The following is a 17,773-nucleotide window of genomic DNA, read 5'->3' as shown; positions in this document are numbered from 1 at the left end:
CTCAGATTGTTAAGATTGTGTCAGATAAGCTTATTTGGTAGCTCATCTTATGGCTTACTTTCCTTCTCTTTTGGATAACTGAGTATTGAAAATTTAATTTTAAAAGTCACACTTAGGAAAAATAGACTCCTCCTCTATGAGAATGACTCTGAATCTTGGAGTGCAGAATTACGTAAGTATATGTGTTTTTTATATTCTCTCAACTTTTAGGCCTTTTGTGGGGGGAAACATTTCATCTTTAATGTATATTTTAAATGTAAACTGGATCATTTTTTAAAGTTTTGCCTTTAAACTGACATAGCATCAGCTTATTTTGTTTAACCACTTTGTAGAAAATATCTCTGAGCAAGCCAACAGATTCACAAATGTACTTTGTGATACTAATTTATTTTGGGAGTTCACTTGGCGGTGATGGCAGAATACTCTGTTTGAATAAAATACTTAGATTCCTGAATTCAGGTTCTGTGGAACCACGACACACTTGTGGAGATTACAGGACTCATTTACTGACCGCCAACCAATTCACTTCACAGACTTATGTTGAAAAATGGCCGTTAAGCTGGCGAGAAGTCAAGACTTAAGTACAGAGATCTGGATTTAGTAACATGAATTAGTTTAGGACAAAAGTAATGAGTTTGCCAGTTATTTATTTGATCACTTGATGCTTGCTCTTTAGAGCTTTCATTAAAGGCAGATACTTTTTAGAGTGATCTTCTCTCCAGTGTGTCCTTCTTGGGCACTCTTGTCCCCTGACTGTGTCTCCAGGGAGAATTGCCAGTGGGGTCACTGTCTAGGTGGCTGCCAGCCTTGAACTCAGATCACCCCCACTGCACAGGGCCCCAGAGTGGCCAATGCCCCTGTCACACAGGCTTTCCAAACTGCAACCTGTCCTTCTTTGCCCCGAGACTGGCCTGCCCCACTGCCTCCTTGTGGAGATGGCGCCATTGGCCTGGGGGTCCCGCGTCCTTGGTTTCACTTTCCAGGCTCTCCCTGCCCGCACTCCTTCACTACCTCGTTCTCTGGGTTCTGTCTCCGCTGTTGCACTAGATCCAGGCGGCGCTGCATCCAGTGGAGAGGTAGAGCTTTCTGTATGATAATAGGCGTCATCCCACGCCTGGCACGGGGCTGCATGGGCTGCTTCCCGGCCTGGTCAGAACGCAAACTGGTCAGCACGGCGTGCCCCGCCCAGCCCTGTCTGGTGGGCACCTGGGCCTCTGCAGTGGTTGTGGAGGGCCCGGGTTCAGGGAGAACCACAAATGGGATTCACCCTAGTCCTCCAGTAGTGCAGGGTCGGTGAAGGGAGACACATTTCCTAGAAATATTACACAGTGCTGGGCAGATTTTTCAAATAAGTGCACAGTGATTAGTATGTAGTAGAAGTGGTCTTCACTTTGTTATTGGTAACCTCTTAGAGGAGGGGTTCTATTTTTTAATTTAAGCCAGTGTTGTGATAACCGTTGTTTCAAGTATCTGCTTAAACTCAATGAACAGTTACTAGTGTTGTAAATGACTCTTCTCCAGCAAAAGGAGAGGTGTGCTCCTAACAAATTGCAGTCAGAACTTTGGTCACAAAAAGTGTTTTCATGGGGAATAAGGACAATTTCAAACCCACAACAACCAGTATTATTTTTGTGGGGATTTTAATAAAAGGTTTTTGAAAAATCCCTGAACCTGATAATATAAAACTGATATATAATAGGACAGATCCAGAGTTGAATTACTTCTAACACTGGAATCAGAGCTGATTCCTTCGGTTAACCATCAGCTAATTAGCTCTTTGTCTTTCTTTAAAGATTTTATGTATTTATTTTTAGAGAGAGAGAAACATCAGTGTGTGGTTGCTTCTCATGTGGCCCCCACGAGGGACGTGGCCGTCAACCCAGGCATGTGCCCCAACTGGGAATCGAACTGGTCACCCTTCGATTCTCAACCTGCACTCAATCCACTGAGCCACACCAGCCAGGGCTGAGCATTTGCTATTTTTAGTCCCAGGGTACATCCCTACTAAATGGTATGAAGACCCTGTCCTTGGTAGTTCAAGGTTTTATCAGTGTTACTCCCTGCTTGCTGGTATAACGTGCACATCTTTTCCGAAGTGGAGTAGTTCTGCGTATGTGGAAGGGAACCCGGTGGGGCAGGTGCCTCTTTTCTTTGATGAGCAGGTCAGTGTCCTGGGCGGTTCTGGGCCAGCCTGACGGTGTGTGCCTGTGGCTTCACAAGCTTTCGCCGGAGCCTAGAAGCCACACCACACAGCTCCCATCTGTGACTTGCCATCCGTTTGTCTGCATAGGGCCCTTGGCTTCTTAGAATGCTTCCTAGCATTTATCATTTTCTCACTGCTTTTTAAATTTTTGTTTCTGTTGGTAATTATATGTTACTAAACATTTACGGGCTCATTACTATTGCACTTATTAGATACGGTGTCATTTTTAATATCTATAAAACAGCTCAAACAATAGGGTAAACCTGTAGCCACAAAGAATACAGGAATGGCCAAGAAATCAAAATGACTGTGCATAATCAGCTTACTTAATGAGGGTTGTTTTATTGACTAAAAGAAAGTTTCAAAGTGCTTAAGTAGGCGAACTTATCTTGCTTTTTCCTCTTAAATAAAGTCTCTGAACTCCATCAGAACACTTGTCCCACTAACAGTTGGTACTGCAGTGGAGGAAAAGTTTTTAAGGTGTTCTGGAATTGATTCCTGCTCTTAAAACAGTTTGCTTCTATACACACCTCATTTATCTTATACCTATTTTAAAATGAGGTTTTTAGATTGCTATGTAGTTTCCTGCTTAAGAAATGGAGGCATACTGGCAGTTTACTTCAGAAGTATTTTTCATTCCAAAAGGAATGTTTACATTCCAAGTTTTATTTGTTATTATTTGATTCTTGAAGTGTGGCTAAATAACCCAAACCGGCTTCCTAGCTCTCCCTGCATAGCTGAGCACAGTGAAAAGTATTCAAGTGCTTTATTACACAGTGGTGCAGATTCCTGTCCTTGGTTGAATTTTACCAGTGGGACGACTAATACCTGTCTTATGTGCCTCACAGACTGGTTTGAAATGGGACAAGAAAGGGTAACTAAGACTTTTATTCAGATTTCGGGGTGGGGCAGTTGGGGATACGGGCCTTTAAATAATGAAATGATTTGATTGGTGTGATTTTTTTTTTTCTGACTGAGGAAATCCGATGAGTCTCAATCTAGAACGAAAATGGCAGGGCATAAGACCTCACTTATTTGCCTCCAGTGCATCATAGAGGTCAGTGCTACCAGATGACATTGGAAGAAATGATTGGCCTTGTTTCTTTCCCTTTTTTTGTTCTCCCTTGGTCTTAAGGTGATGTTCGGAGTTTTAGTGAGCTGTTGACAATGAAATGAGGTCTTTTGATATCTTATGAAACAACAAAGAAAAAACAGGGTGGAAACCAACCAAAATTAATGACCTCGGTTGTCACCATAATGACACATCCAAAAATAGTTGAGCAGAAGTGAACTTGGCAGTGGTGACGTTCGATTGTTCTGGAACCAGGCAGCTTTATGCTTCTGCTTTCTTTGAGGTCGTTAGATTGTGCTTGGTGACTCAGAAATCTCATAAACATCTCCTAATGGAAACCGGGTTCCTTTGAAGAGTCCCTGTTGGAAGACGGGAGGGTACAGTAGCATTACCTGAGTCTTCAGACCAGTTGGGCTGAGCGAACAGTGCTATCACGCGTGCTCAGGTGGTCGGTTCTCACTGTCCGCCCCTGAAAGTGTATGTGTGAGCCATTCTGCACGCGTGCTCTTGTGTGCGTCCGCCCAGGTCATCAGGTGACTAGTGATCCTTTCCCACGCTTCCGCTTGGTCCGTCACTGCACACTGGGCACACTCCCGTCTGAGCAGTCACTGTGCGGCCCTGGGCTTGCTCCACCGTGTCCCGCCTTCTCCGGAACCGAACTGTCGTCTCATAGGCTGGGGCCGCATCTTGTTCTGTACGTCCTTCCGCAGGCCGTTGGTCTTTGGTGTGTAATCAGTAATTTGTAAAAGTTTCTTCGCCTCCCTGTAGACCAGTACTTACCCTGAGTACCTGTGCGTCCTATATGTTCTTATTTTCAGAGCTTTTTGTCAGTGTGATATCCTCCAGGTGTCTACTCACCCCCCACCCCTCCCCCCCACTAACACTGCAGGCATACTCTAAGGTATTGCCTCCTCCTTCCACAGACCTCTCTCAACCACCAGATTTTTAGATCTTTATTTCCAGGTTTCTGCTCTCCATCTTCTACAGAACAGGGCTCTGTTAAGCTTGCAATTTGTATTTTTATGTCTTATCTTCTGTTGCCCAATCATGTAGTCTGCTGATGTGCATTGAAAATACAGTTAGCTTTAAAAGGCCTTTTTATCATAAAGCAATGCGGCTCTACAAGTATTAGTGCACAGTCTGAAGTATAGATCATGTAATTTTTTCAAGAGTTGGTCATTCCTGTTAAGTCTACTATATATAAATAATAAAATCTCATTGTATCATACTATATTTTGCGTAGGAAGAAATAAATACTTATAAAACATGGCTTTTCTCCCCTGAGATCATTACTGCTTTTAGCTGGATCTGTTTCTGCCTTTGTGGAACATATTATCCTCAACTAAAAGTGTTTGATATATTTTGTAGATTAGTGGTTGATGTATGAGGTCTGTCTGGGAAAACTCCAGCCACTGTTAATATAATGAGAAAGGTCTGCATGATATTGAAGTAACCTGGCAGCCAAGGAGAGTGGACTGGAATGCACATGGGTGAACAATGACAACTTCGATGCACTAGTCAGTGGGGGCAGTAGATGTTGCTGAGTGAGCTTGTGTGCGGTGTGGCTGTCTCATTCAAAGTGACTGAGCGAGTAGAGCAACTAATCTGCATCAGATTTTGCGTTAAGCTTGAACATTCCTTCACGGGAACTATTCCTGTGATTCACAAGGCTTCCAGGGATGATGCAATGAGTGCAGCACAAATAAAAGTGTGGCACTAACACTTCAGAGATGGTCGAGAATCTGTTGAGAGTGATCCCCGTTCTGGAAGGCCTGCAACAAGCAGAACCCCTGGGACGGTTGAGTGTGTACGGGCTGCAGTCAGCAGAGATCAGCAGCTGGCAGTGCGAGAAGTAGAAGCCAACGCAGTAGATTCCAGAACTACTGCGTCAGAGATTTGGATGCAGGATCTGGGTGTAAAACATGTAGGAAGATAGGTTCTGTGGCCTCTGCTACCAGAGCAGAAGGCACATCATGCTGCAGTTGCTAATGACTCCATCCAGAGCACTATCAGTGACCCAGGTGTCCTTAAGACGGTCATAACTTTGAAGGCGACTGAGGTTCCATCGTCCTATGTACATTATTTCTTGTATCTTGTTTCTTCTTCAATAAATGTTTTTATTTTTCATAGGATGCGGATGGATACTTTATGGACAGGCCTGGTAGTCTATGTAATGTGTGTGTATGTGTGTGTGTCTTTTGGTGTGTCTCTTTCTACCTTTTCTTACTTTGTGGTAACTTGTTGCTGCTAAAACCAGGTACAGATGCTCCTTAACTTATAAGTATGTCCTAATAAATCTGTCATTAGTGGATGATATTATAAATTGAATATGCATTTAATAATTTAACCTACCAGACATTGTAGCTTAGTCCAGCCTCCCTTCACAGTGCTCAGGACACTTACATCAACCCATCTAGGGATTTTTGGTGAGCAGTTGCCTTCCTCCTCCTCTTATCAGAAACAGGAGACTCAGAGGGGTGTGTGGCGCTCGCAGTGGGCTGCAAAAGCACAATATCCCCAGGACGCTGGCCGCTCAGTCCCCCATAGCTCATAGGTTATTTGCCTCGTGATCCTGGGGCTGGCTGGGGGCTGCGGGTTCCTGCCACCCTCCAGCATCACCAGAGTGTCGCACTCACCTCGCTAGCCAGGAGAAGATCCACACTGAAAGTTTGAAGTGTGGTTTTTTACCGAATGTGTACCACTTTGGCACCACTGTACGGTCAGGATCTAAATCCAATATGATACAGTGGATGCAAGTGTCAATGTGATAGTACGGTAAAGTGTTAGGTAGCGTCGGGGGATGAATAAGGTAGGCCGAGCTTCTGCCCCTGCCTGTGCCTCTGACTTTTCAACCCCACATTTCTCAGGGGAGCAACACAGTCATCTCCACACGTCCTCACAGCTGAGGCTCTGCTCTGTGACAGAGACGCAGGCCAGATTGCCCAGAGAAGGGGACGGTGCTGAATTGTCTTTGGCTGTCCACTGAAACAGCAGTTTTGATACATCTCTTTAATGCAGGCGTACCTGGTTTTACCTCACTGAGCTTTGTTGTGCTGCACACACACTGCATTATCTACAAATTGAAGTTTCATGACAACCTTGTGTCCAGCAGGGCTCGGTGCCATTTTCCAACAGTATTTGCACGCTTTGTGTCTCTGTCACTTTTTGGTAATTATTGCAGAATTTCAATTTTTTTCATTATCTCTGTATTTGTTATGGTGATCTGTGATTAGTGATCTTTTATGTTATTATCGCAGTTGTTTTGGGGCACTATGAACTGCTCTCATATAACACAGCAGACTTCATCAATAAATGTTGTAATGTGCTCTGCTTCCACCCAGCCATTTACCTGCCTGTTCCACTCCTCCACCGCCCCATTCCCTGAGACACGACAGTATTGAAACCTCACCCGTCAGCGATGCCACATTGGCCTCTAAGTGTTCAAGTGAGAGGGAGAAGCACACGTCTCCCACTGTAAACTGAAAGCCAGAAATGATTCAGCTCAGTGAGGAAGGCATGTCAAAAGCCAAGATAGGCTGAAAGCTGGGCCTCTGAGCCAGTTAGCCAAGTTGTAAATGCCAAGAGAAAGTTCTTGAAGGAAACTAAAAGTGTTGCACACACAAATGAACACACAAGTGATGAGAAAGTGAAACAGCCTTATTACTGATGATGAAAGTTAGTGGTTTGGATAGTAGCAGGTCAAGGCAGCCACAACATTTCCTCAGGCCAGAACCTAATCCAGAGCAAGGCCCTAACTCTCCCCAGTTCTTTGCAGGCTGAGAGAGGTGAGGCAGCTGCAAAAGAAAAGTCTGAAGCTAGAAGAGGTGGGCTCATGAGGTTTAAGGAAAGAAACTGTCTCAAAATAAAACTGCAAAGTAAAGCAGCAAGTGCTGATGGAAAAGTGGCAGCAAGGCGTCCAGAAGACCTGGCTGAGATAAGTGAATGAAGGAGGCTCCACTAAACAACAGATTGCAGTGCAGACAAAACAGCTTTGTGTTGGAAGAGGACGCCATGCAGGACTCTGCACAGCTGGAGAGGAAAAGTCAGTTCCTGCTTCCAAGCTTCAAAGGACAGGCTGACCTTCTGGTGAGGGGCCAATGTGGCTGGCGGCTTCCAGTTGAAGCCAGTGCTCATTTACCATCCAGAAGAGTTAGGCTAAACCCGTTTTCCCTGTGCTCTATGAATGGAACCGTAAAGTTTGGATGACTAAACAGTTTGAAGCCCACTGCTGAGCCCTGTTCAGCAAAAAGACGCCTTTCACAATAGTACTGCTGTTCGTCAGCTGTGCACTAGCTGGTCGCCCACGAACTTTGTGGGAGATGGTACCAGGAGCTGAGGCTGAGTGGTTTAGTCCATGCCTCCAGACACAGCATCCCTTCAGCAGCCCATGGATTAAGGATTTTGACTTTCACGTCTTACTATTAAAGAAATACACTTCATGAGGTTATAGTCACTATAGTGATTTCTGTGATTGATCCAGGCAAAGTAAATTGAAAACTTTCTGCAAAGGATTCACCATTTCAGGTAACAGCAGAAACGTGATTCATAGAAACTGAATCAAGATTAAAAAAAAATTTCAGAGGAATTTGAAAGAGGTTGATTCCAGCCCTCTTGGGTGCCTTTGAGGGTCTCAGGACCTAGCAGAGGAAGTGACTGCAGATGTGGTGGAAATGGAGAACCAGAGCCGGAAGCGGGGCCTGAAGATGAGGCTGGGTTGCTGTGGTCTCGCGATACAACTCCAGTCATTGAGGAAGCACTTCTCATGGCCGAGCAGAGAATGCGGTTTCTTGAGATGGAATCTGCTGCTGGTGAAGATGCTGTGCAGATCGTTGAAGTGACAAGGAATCTAGAAGCGAACTTCACTAAAGCAGCCGCAGGGTTTGAGAGGATGGCCTGTGCTTTGGAAGGGAGTTTTGTTGTCAGTAAGATGCTGTTGAGGAGCATCACATGCTGCAGAAAGATCATTCCTGAAAGGGAGAGTCAGTTGATATGACACGCTTCCCTGTCAACTTAAGAAATTGCCACAATGTCACCCCAACCTACAGAAAACACCACCTTAGTAAGTCAGCAGCATCTACAGCAGGGCAGGCTCCTCACCTGCAAAAACTAGGACTCACTGAAGACTCAGGTAATGCTCAGCCCTTTCTACCTGTAAAATATGTTTACAGTGTACATTTTTAGATAGAGTGCTATTGCATACTTAATAAAGTATAGTACATTTATATGCACCAAAAATTTGGGATTTGTGTGACCTGCTTTATTGCAATATTTGTTTAGTTTTTCAATGTGTCTGCCACTGAACTCATGATTTCTCCAAAGTATGCCTGCCTATATTGGGTCTCTAACAATTCTGTGAATTTCTGTAGTGCCATCTGATTTGTGAACATCACTTTCTGTATTGGACTTACCATAAAGAAACTGTGTTAAGTATCAATATCAGAGTAGGTGCTTACTTAGCCATCTGTTAACTGAACATTGAAGACGGGGAAAAATAAGGAATGTGGAATCAAGGAAGCTCTAAATAACCTAAAGAAGTAGGTAGCAGACTATCACAGAGTCCACACAGATTTTTGACAGCAGTTGGGTTTGGTGACATAAAAGGAGAGGGAGTTGGTGTGGCTGTGAGTGCCAGTCTGGGAGACTCGGACTCTGGGAGACAGGCACGGAGAGCCACTTCTGTGTCAGGAAAAGGGAAACTGCGCGAGGCGCTCCAGATCCTTGGGTTGCATCGTTTCTCACACTGTCGAGAGGCCACAGGGACCTCACTCTTGTTTTTATCAGCCAGCCTGGGGTGGAACGGGTTTCGTTTTAATGTCATTTCACCTAAAGTCGCAGAACAAAACAATGACATTAGATAAGGTCTTGCAGTGTTTCAACAGAGAAAATTAACAAAGGAATAGGTTACACAGGTGTCAGGAATTGATGAGGGAAAACAGAGACAGGGTGTGGTATGGATTTAGGAACTGCAGAAAGCTGCTGTTACCCTAGTGGCTGGGAAGTGAAAGACACTTAGAAAGTTTGCTGCAGAGGTGACACCGAGACCTGACAGTGGGGGCGCACAGCTGTGGCTGGGACCTCGGCAGCTCAGAGGCGCGGGGACGCCTTCAGCTGATGCCCACAGGCAGGTGCCAGAGCCCAGAGCACTGGCTCCAGATGTGCAAGGAGCATCCTGTCCCGGGAAGGAGCCCCTCCTGCCCTCAGCCAGTGCATCCATCCCTCTGCTTCAACACATCCAGCTGGCAAAGAGGAAGTCGCACCACATGGGGCCCTAGACCCAGCACCTGAAAAGCAGCAGGTCATTTGGAGCTTCATAAGATAATCATCTTGGAGAAAAATATTCTGAAAATGCTGTGGGAGGATAGTTGTGCCAGCTTCACTAGGTGAAGTTGGAGTTAAGTAGACCCCAGATTCACTTTCAGCCGCCCAGGAGACATCCTCACTTTCATGTTTAAAGTAGGCATTTCAAGCTTAATATTTGAGTCCCTATCACTGAGCCTTTCGCTTCCCGTCAGGTGGAGCCACCATATACTAATCCAAAAACCTAAACATCATCCACTAATGTCTCCTGTTCCCTCACTCCAACACCTGACCAGTCAAGTCCTGCCAGGGGAACTTTTAGCATCTCTTTTATCACCCGCACCCTATCCAGTTTAACTTCTGTCTCCTGGACCAGTCTGAAGCTCGTGGCTGGGTTGTTTGTTATTTGGTTGGTTTGCTCCCAATAGTCCATTCACAAAACAGAGTGAGCCTTTGAAGACAAGTTCTGTTATGTCTCTCTGCTGCCTCAGATGCCCTCTTTAAATCCAAGTCAGTCAAGTTCTTTGTCACGCTTGTCTTTAGTTGGCAGGGTGATGATTGGAATTAAAAATAAATACCAGTCACTCTTCCTTTCCTCTTTTCTCTACTAATTTCTTGTCAGGCTTTGTTTTTCCAGGTGAATCAGTCATATAATTTTTCTTTGTTTGTAAAGCCTTTTATATTCATTTCAGATTTATAGAAATACTCACATTTTTTAATGTACTGAGCAAGTACATTAAAATGCCTTCGCCTTCCCAAGGCGTTAGGGGCTGCAGAGAAGAGTGGCAGTTGATAATATGTGAATGTGAGTCGTGAGAAATTTCGTAAAAACAACAAAAAATGGAAGGAACAGATAACAGGTGCCTGAATATGACTGATTCCCCCAAATGGAGCAGCACAGATTAGGGAGGTGGTGTGTGAAGGGGAGTGGTTAGGAAGGCCGAGTGCTGGCCAGGGCAGTGGGCTGAGCACACACGGGTGGCTCGGGGCCCTGTCTGACCCGTGAGCGGAAAGCCCGGACACGCCGTGGGGCACTGTTGCCGGAGGGTTCTGACGAGTGCCAGGCGTTTGCACGTAGGGCTGCTCGGAGACGGATGTCGGTGCCTTGAATGGTAAGCTGGAGAGTTGGGTTTTTCCTCAAGCCAGTGGTTCACATTATTTTTTTAATTGGCACATTTTCAGTGATTTGGAAATAGTTATACATTTGTTTCTGTTCTCTATTGTTAAAATTCACATGGTTGCAGCGGGTTATTTTCTACTGTGTACTTGATGGGCTTAAAAATGCCAGATAAACATTTTCTTCGTTTCTTACATGGAATCTTTGATGAATTCAAAAGCTGCTTCCACTTTAAGGCACCACAACAATGGAGAAGGTGTAACAAGGACTTTGGAGCAGGTACTCTGGCCGGGAAGCCAAGTTTTCAGTGTGACCTTTTGTAGTTTTGGGGCAGTGACCTAATCTGTCTGCGCCTCGGGGATAATACCAACGCCATTCGCCTGCCTGTTGATGAAGCTCTCACCTGGGTGCTGGTAGAGCAGTCCAGGGCAGTGGGCGTTGATGGACGCTAGCAAGGCTTTGTTATATATATATATATATTTTTTTGTTTGTTTGTTTGTTTGTTTGTTTTAGAGGGGAAGGAGAGAGGGAGAGAAACATCAACGTATGGTTGCCTCTAGTGTGTTCCCAGCTGGGAATTGGCCTGCAACCCAGGCGTGTGCCCTGACCCTGGGAATCGAACCGCGATCCTCTGGTTCGCAGACCTGCACTCAATCCACTGAGCTACACCAGTCAGGGCTGGCTTTGTCATATTTTAAAACTTTTCTGTTTCAAACATAAGAGTGTTATTCATAGCATATCTTAGTAATCTTCATATAATGTTTTCCATGCAAAATAAGAGAGAAATATTCATCTACCCTATGACCAGCAAAATTGTACTCAGGTATTTTTACCCAAAAGAAATGAAAACATGTTCACAAAAAAAAAGCCTGTACAAACAAAATTTTCCATAGTGGCTTTATTCACAATATCCAAAAACTAAAAACTGTCAAATGTCCATAGTAGAAGAATGGGTAGATAAACTATTACTCAGCTGCTTAAACAAATTAAGTACTGATAGATGCAACAACATGGACGAGTTTCATAAATAAATGTGCTGAGGGAAAGAAGCCAGACCCAGAAGTAGTATGTACTCTGCTGTTTCGCCACAGAGAGTGTTAGGGTAGATGACCCTGAACCGAGGTGACGGGGACCTGTCAGTGGTGTCTGTGTGGGGCGGGGCTGGGCTGGGGAGAGGGGCGGGGGCTTTCTGAGTGGTGGGGACACACACTCGCAGACTCCGAGGGAGACCTCAGCGCATGAGACCTCGGAGTTGTGCTGTGCGTAGATCACACCTTGGCTTTTCTGGTGCAGAGAAAGCACTTGAGAAATGAGGACAACTGAGCTCCCAGGGGACTTCCTGTACATTCATCATTGTAAGCCGTTTTAAGACCTTGGGTTTGGTTGCTTAAGAATGGCTCCCTTTGTTAAAGTGGAAGGCCCCCTTTCTCTCTGCAGAGGTGCTTGGCTCTGCCCATGTGGTGCAGAGCACTTCTGGAAAGGTCGAGAGTCGAGATACCTGGTTGCAGGATGGCACCTATGGTCCTCTTTTACCTCTGAACGAAGAGGGGGTTTGATAGATTGGTTGGAGGCCTGGCTGTAGGAAGAACTGAGCAGTGGTAGCTAAGGAAACCAGCCAGTGTTCTTGTCTAAAGTCGTGCTTCGAAGTGAGGAGGCACACCCCTCCCAGAGCATTCAGGGCGTTGTGCACTGCCAGTGTCGCTGACAGAACGGGAAGGAAGGCCGGAATAACACAAGCTCTTCTGCGTGAAAGTAAGTCTGCAGTGAACTGTGCTGTCTCGATTCTCAGGGCGTCCTGCCGTGAGGGCACAGTGCTGTGAGTGGCGAGGACCCAGGGTGATGCCCATTCTGGACCGAGACCCAAGGTTCACATTCGAGCTTTGCCAACTGGATGCTGTGCTCTCCTGGGAAGTGTTCGTGTGGCCCACTGTCCTGTGGCACAGCGCAGCACACACCGGGGTTCACAGTTCGTGAGTCTCAGCAGCCTCTAGTGACGTCGTTAGGGCCTACCCCACTGACCCCACCCAGTGACAGCTGTGCCTGCTGCTCTGGCTTGTATTCTCTCAGAGGTCTTTGCTGATGTCACACATCTGTTAACTCAGTTCCCAGCGCCCCAGGAAAGACATACACATGCACACGCATCCCCCCGTGTGCACACGTGCCTTCCATCACCCTTGGCTTTCTCCCGTTTGACACTGCTTCCAGCACTAGCAGTAATTGGGCATCCCAGAGAGGCTGCCAAGGAAAACCCACGGTCAAGGGCCTCTGCTGTGCACAGGGCCCCGTGTGAAGAAGCATTGCGTCTCTTCACTGGTTCACCTTCATTTCTTCCTCTTAGGAGCACAAAGAGACTATAGTTTTGACATAGTTGGGGCCATTTTAAGTGCTTTAATGTAACTGTTAAAATGGGCACAATTAAAAGGATTAGTGGTGTAAGTCTTGTGGAAGAAAATAGGTTTATTGTTTTCATTTGGAGTTGCACCAGTTCTTCAGTTCCTAAGACCCACGCATAACTCCTGTGCTGTGAACGTTTGGAAAAGCCACGCCAGTGGGCGTGGAGGCATGAGTTAGCAGGCCTTGCATACTTTTTCGGTAAATAAGAAACTTTGGTTTTTATTATTAGATTCACAGTCTAATGATTTTATTAAACTATGTTTACTGTATTAGATTCCTAGAATAATTTTAGGGTTAATAGATAAGAGTAATAGGGGAAGTATATGTATACCTATGAGAGTATTTTCTCGTGTGTAGAAGGGTTTGGTGTTATTAATATGATAGACATGTTTGCCTCGTTGAGTTATAATTGGTATATATAAGGAGTACAGGGCTGTAATGATGATACTGAATCCCACAAGGGTAATAGATAAGTTGGATCAGGAGAATGTTGGTATAACTACAAATAGTTCTTTGATTAGGTTAATGGCTGGGGCGAGAGCCAGGCTGCTGAGGCTTGCTGGGAGTCACCGGGCTGCTGGGAGTGCTGGGATGATTTGCAGTTCTCGGGCTTAGTTTGCTGATGTTTTTAATGTGAACTACTTCGTTTGTCACTGCAGAAGGCGACCTTTGTATAACTGTTGCTTTCCTTCTGACTTACATCAAGTAGAATTTATATACAGTGTCTGGTGCTGTATTACCTAGCAAGATTTCCATTTGAAATAACATGATTAGTTTTAATTTTTACTATTATTAGTTTTCAGTGACCCAGTTTAAGTTTTATTGTAATGGACTTTCAGTCAGTTCTTCCCTCCCAGTGATGGTGCTTACTAGTTTTTATATTTAACAATTAATTGCTTGTCTTTCAAAAAAAATCATGTTGCTTCTTTTTTTTTCCATCTGTACAAATAGCATGGGAATCGGGAAGTAGTGGTTTCAGAAGCAAGTCTGTTCTCCCTTTTCGTCGGCCACGTAGGGTGGAAAGGTGGCGGCAGGAGGTTAAACACTGTCTTACGATGTTTTCACTCATCTTTTTCTTTAATTTCTTTATGTCTTGTTTTAATTTTTTTGTGTTTTCTTTACTACAAATTTTAGTACCAGTTGTCTTCACTACAAGTTACAGTCCTCAGTTTTCTGCTGTAGTGCCAAGGTCAGCGATTCTGTGTCATGTGCAGACAGGAAGGGCTGTCCCACCCAGTGGCACTCCTTCCTGGCCTGGGAAGGACCAGAATTCCACGAGCAGTGTGGAATGGCTGCTTCTTATATGTGAGACCTGAGCACTAGGTCATGTGGGCGCCGTGAACAGCACAGTTTCTTTCCTTCCACCATCACCACAGGTGGGCCTTAGAGGGTGGGCTGTCCACAGCCGCTTGGTGCTGCTGTGGTGGGGGGAGTTTATCCTGTGGGGTGGACGTAATTGAGACTGGGGGTGAAATTAAACATGTCACATGCCAATCGTTTAACAGATAAGTTCCAGCAAATAACTCGGAGGGGTGGGGGTGAATGAGGAGGTGGGCAATAATAAGTAGTCCCTGTTCTCAGGGAGCTTATTTTGGTAACAAGGGTATATAACACTGTAATGCAAGGCAGAAGCAATACCATCTAGGGACGGCCCCACAAGAAGGTGGCATTTAGGTTGAAGTTTGCAGGGTGAAGTAGGGTTTGGAAAGGGGCTGGTGGAGTGCAGAGGAGTGCTCAAGGCCGTGGGTGCAGAATCCACACAGAAAGGACTAGCAGAGGGATTTGGTTTGGCATGTACCAAGAGGTAAGTAAGAAAATGTAGGAGATTAACGAGTTTAACTTGAGAACATAGTTTGGGGCCAGATCATAGGTAGCGTAAATGGTTTATACTTTTAGGTAGTAAGAAACCGTAAAGGGTTTTGAGATTGTTAAGTAGCATTAAGATGAAAGTTGCAGTTCGGGCAGTTAATGTGCCCTTGTGTGTGGATTGGTGGGTAGACATCATTTCCGGTTTTGTAGCAGTATCGGCACTAGCCTAGTGGGAACTGGCATGAGGGTGACGTCGGTAACTGGAGTGCTGGAGTGGGTCCAGGGTCAGGAGGGTGGCTGTCCACGCTGAGAGTCAGAGACAGCCCTGGACCGCACAGCAGTCACGGCGGAGCGAGCACGCCCACCCTGCTGGCTCTCAGGTGTTGTGGTTTGGACCCCACCCTGGTGGTGACTCTAAAGATCCGTGTGCTTCAGGGTTGGAAGGACTTGCTAATTTAAGGGAGAGAGGGATATTGGCAGAGTATATATACTAATTTTAGAAATTCTTATGACTTTATTAAATTTCTCTTTTTGAGAATTAAACAATATCCTCTTATCTGAATATTGCAATCAAATCATAATGTGTTTAAAATCTCTTTTTGTTTTTTGGCTTTTAACGAATACATTAGAGCTTTGAAACCTTCAGAATGATAGGTACTAAAGAGAACATAATGTATTTACTCTTACTTAATTCATTCCATTTAAAAGCAAAACCTTTTAGGAAAACTTGAATCAATCAGTGTAACTTATACTAAAAGATTCCAAATAGAAATGCCACAGGTGGCAGTTGAGTGTCCTGGGTACCAGGATGCCGACAGTGAGCAAGCGGCTGCAGTGCGTCAGAGCCCTCGGCCCCCAGGTCTTCCTGGCCCACTGCAGCAGGTGGCTGTGTTCACACTGCATCTGCTCAGAGGCCGGCCCACGGGCGTGGCTGTGAGGCACACGCCCCCGCCCTCCGAGCTCACTGCTCTCGTGGTTTTCTTGTCCAGGCAGAGGGAGAAGACAGCCTGAAGAAGATGCAGCTGATGGAGCTGGCGATCCTGAACGGCACCTACAGGGATGCCAACATCAAATCACGTAAGAACGGGACTGGGGCCCGGCTGGCCACCGCCTCAGCCGTTTGTCCACACACCTTTCTCCCCTTGGTGGCGCAGCACATGAGCAGTCGAACAGAATGAAAGGGGGAAACGACGGTCGCCTGCTAGGGGATCAGCAGTCCCATTTTTACTGTTGTCACAGAGTGTGGATGCTGTCCTTGTTTTTACTGCATTCCAGCCTGTCTTCCGAGTTCGGGGCTTATGAACTTTTATTCTTTTGATGAAATTTTGACTTCTAAATTCAAGAGTTTAATGAAATTTCCTATTCTGTTAACTGCAGATTTAAGGCTTCAGATTTAAACTTCTAGGTTATTTTGTTACATTCATAAAAAGGGCAAAAAAATAAAAACTTTTAGAGCTGATATGGAATGTGTCTGAATGCAGTGATCTTTCTGTTGAATTCTGTCCTTTTAACTTTCTTGCATGTTTTTCCTCCAGTATTTTTTCTCTGATGATTTTATATGTGAGTTCACAGAGGACAGTAGGTGTTAACCATTTCAATCCAGTTTTTTCTTTTATTTGTATTTGGATATGCTTTCACAAGTTTACAAGAGGGTGCTTTTTTATATTTAAAATGAAATGCGACATTTATATTTTAAGAAAATCTGAGGTGAAGTTACTAATTTTTTTTTGAGAAATTGAATTTCAAGTTCTAGGTAATTTTCCAAAGTGTGGACAACCTGTTGGGTTCCGAAGTGGTCACTCAAGAAGTGGTGGGCTTTAGTTCACTCATGAGAATGAGTGTCTTTAACGCCATGTACTGAGGACTGGGGCAGTTGTCCATCGTACAGGGGGGCAGGAGTAGTTGTCAGTGTGCAGAACAGCTTATTCTTGTCTCATTACGTATTAATTGTAGTATTCCATACAAACCTACTTTTGCCACGCCCTGTATTGTTTTTGTATGAGAAATTAGTTTTTACGTATGCAGGAAATATATATAAATAGTAGTTAGTTGGCTTATTTAATATAATAAAAATCATTCTTTCTTTCATTTTAAACCGAATCTACTCTTTTGGAAATATGCCAAAACTGTTTCTGTGGACTCCAGTCGCAAAATATTTTTTTTAAATATCTTTTAATGCTAGTGTTTTTCTTGTGCTTCTGCATGCACCTTTAGCCTTATGAGATCTTAAAAACATAGATGTACCAACTATATAAACTAAATATAACCTATTAATGGTCTCAGCTCTTTTTACAGTGGCTTTTTAATGTTTGCACATTGATTCTTAATCATGTTGGGGATGGGGAGCCAGCGCATTTGATTGGTGTGCTTTGGCATTGTGGTGTGATTGGCGCATGTACTAATGGTTTCCTTTTATTTTTTTTCTTTCCTGCTTCTCTCTTTCTTTCCCCCCACTTCCCTCTCGTTCTCTGTGTTTGCACTGCTGTCTCTGCACTTCCTTCTGAATTTCTCTGCTTACTGTAGCAGCCCTTGCCTTTTCTCTTGCAGCGACAGCCCAGGCCGCTCCGAGGATCATTACCGGGCCCGCGCCCGTGCTCCCCCCAGCGGCCCTGCGCACCCCGACGCCGGCCGGCCCCACCATAATGCCTTTGATCAGACAGATACAGACCGCCGTCATGCCGAACGGGACTCCTCACCCCACCGCCGCGCTGGTCCCTCCCGGGCCTGAAGCCGGTTTAATCTACACCCCCTACGAATACCCCTACACGTTGGCACCAGCTACGTCAATCCTTGAGTATCCCATTGAACCTAGTGGTGTATTAGGTAAGTTGTTTTGTCTGGAGGGTTAACATTTTTCTTCCCAACTTTTGCCCCAGACTTT

At 45.0% G+C, this 17,773-nt stretch overlaps 1 protein-coding gene across 7 annotated transcripts in view; it reads left to right on the top strand.

Annotated features, from left to right (window-relative positions):
• Window positions 1-17,773, top strand: part of QKI (QKI, KH domain containing RNA binding) — a 146,605-nt gene that overhangs the window by 116,355 nt on the left and 12,477 nt on the right. For 4 of the 7 annotated variants that reach the window (XR_005079655.2, XM_037126029.2, XM_053668716.1 and 1 more), the window contains exons 5-6: window positions 15,882-15,969; window positions 17,416-17,715. Coding sequence is in view for 6 of the 7 variants with exons in the window: in XM_037126029.2 (XP_036981924.1) it covers window positions 15,882-15,969; window positions 17,416-17,715 (388 nt within the window). In the remaining variant the exon portion in view is untranslated. The remainder of the gene's footprint in view (window positions 1-15,881; window positions 15,970-17,415; window positions 17,716-17,773) is intronic. The other 3 variants (XM_037126026.2, XM_037126028.2, XM_037126025.2) reach the window with 2 other exon arrangements.

The sequence above is a fragment of the Artibeus jamaicensis genome, unplaced genomic scaffold (assembly GCF_021234435.1).
Source record: "Artibeus jamaicensis isolate MK-2021 breed Jamaican fruit bat unplaced genomic scaffold, CSHL_Jam_final contig_497, whole genome shotgun sequence".
NCBI classification, from domain to species: Eukaryota; Metazoa; Chordata; class Mammalia; order Chiroptera; family Phyllostomidae; genus Artibeus; species Artibeus jamaicensis.
The sequence above is the reverse complement of the archived record's forward strand: the minus strand, read 5'-3'. Positions and strand labels throughout refer to the sequence as shown.